General features: G+C 52.2%; 1 protein-coding gene across 1 annotated transcript in view; it reads left to right on the forward strand.

Moving 5' to 3' along the window:
* LOC104276435 (carboxypeptidase A1-like) overlaps positions 1-607 on the forward strand; it is a gene marked incomplete at its 5' end in the record, with an annotated part of 3073 nt that extends 2466 nt beyond the window's left edge. The window contains 2 exons of the mRNA XM_009872744.1: positions 170-313; positions 429-607. Coding sequence (XP_009871046.1) covers positions 170-313; positions 429-607 — 323 coding nt within the window. The remainder of the gene's footprint in view (positions 1-169; positions 314-428) is intronic.
* Positions 608-1612: the final 1005 nt, after the last annotated feature.

Consider the following 1612-nt stretch of genomic DNA (forward strand, 5'->3'; position numbering starts at 1 on the left):
TCCAGGGAGGACCACCCTCCTCCCTGCTCCAGGAGGCAGGCATTGGCAAGCCAGGAAGAAGCTCAATCTCCTCGGCCAGCCCTTGGAAACTCCCCGATGCCAGAGCTATTGAGCTTAGGCATCGTTTTTTTTACTGATGACGCGAGCAAAAAGCCTCTCCCGCAGGCTGTATCCCGCAGGATTTTCCCCTTCTTCAGCTCATCTTTTCCCCTTCTGTGTATTTGCCAGCACGAGATTTCCGAGAAGGCGGTCGCAGCTCTGTCTTCTCTGCACGGCACCAAGTACAAGTACGGCAGCATCATCACCACCATCTGTAAGTAATGGGGAGGCAGGGGGGCAGCGGCAGTTCCCCCCAAAATAAACTTTGACGGAAGGTTCCGTGAAATACCCGGAGTGACTTCAAGATTCCCCGTCCTTTCCCCTCTCAGATCAAGCGAGCGGCTCGACTGTCGACTGGACGTACAACCAGGGCATCAAATACTCCTTCACCTTCGAGCTGCGCGACACGGGGCGCTACGGGTTCCTGCTCCCCGCCAAGCAGATCGTCCCGACCGCCGAGGAGACGCTGAAGGTCATCATGGAGCATGCGCGGGATCACCCCTACTAACCGGGGGGTACTGTGAGGCCGAGCGGCGGTTGAAGGAGCTCTTTGAGAAGAGGGGAAAAGAATGCAATAAATAAATGGAAAGAAGGATGAGAAATGCCTTTTTTTGTTTTCCCTTTTTTTTTTCCTTCTCAAAATCATGGTGAAAAGCTTTGGAGGCTGACTCGGTGCTTGTATAGGCACGGTAGTGTCCAACCAAAACAGCTCGTGCTGGTCCAGCAGCCTGAAAAAAGGGATTTTAAAGGGCATGAAAATAGTGGGACACAAAAGAAAGGAAGGCGAGTGTTTTCCCCCTGCTCTGACAGAGGAGGGAAGAGGAGAAGGTTTGGTTTGACACTTACCGGGCAGAGACGAGACCTTGGACTTCGTTGTGGTGGCTCTAGGATGTGAAGAGATTGGGTTAGCATGATTTATCTGGTGTATTTTGGGGGTAGAATGGTCCCTCCTCGCCCGCTGCAAGCCCCTGTAGAGGGGGATCCAAGCTCCTCCTGCTAAATCCCAGCTTCCGCAAGAGCCGCTCGGTGCTCTCCATCAAAGCTCAGATGGAAAAGGACTCAACCACACGGTGTCATTTTCTTTCTATTAAATTCAACATTTAAAACTCCCAGACTCCACAGGGTTTGTCTTGGTGTTGTTGTTCACCAAGCCAAGAGTCCAAAACCACGCCAATCCATCAAGGCGATGGGAAAGTCCCTTCAGTTCTTCCTCTGATGTCCCAGATTTGGAAGCTCGTCAACAGTTCAGACTCATTTTCTCCATCCTCAGCGGAGTGCTCAACACCTCCTTTGCCTCAGCCTTTAGCAGTGGAACCAGCTGTTTGCTGGCCACCCAGCCTCACGGGGAAGCAGAATGAGGTCATCAAAATTAAAGAGGAAGAAATCAGTGTCCTGCTACACCACTTAGATGCACACAAGTCTGGGTGGGTTACACCCAAGGGTGTCGGCAGACGTGCTCACCAAGCCACTTTCCTTTATTTCCCTGAAGTCCTGGCTCACTGGGGAGGTCCCA

Source organism: Apaloderma vittatum, unplaced genomic scaffold, assembly GCF_000703405.1.
Source record: "Apaloderma vittatum isolate BGI_N311 unplaced genomic scaffold, ASM70340v1 scaffold28917, whole genome shotgun sequence".
In the NCBI taxonomy this organism is placed as follows: domain Eukaryota; kingdom Metazoa; phylum Chordata; class Aves; order Trogoniformes; family Trogonidae; genus Apaloderma; species Apaloderma vittatum.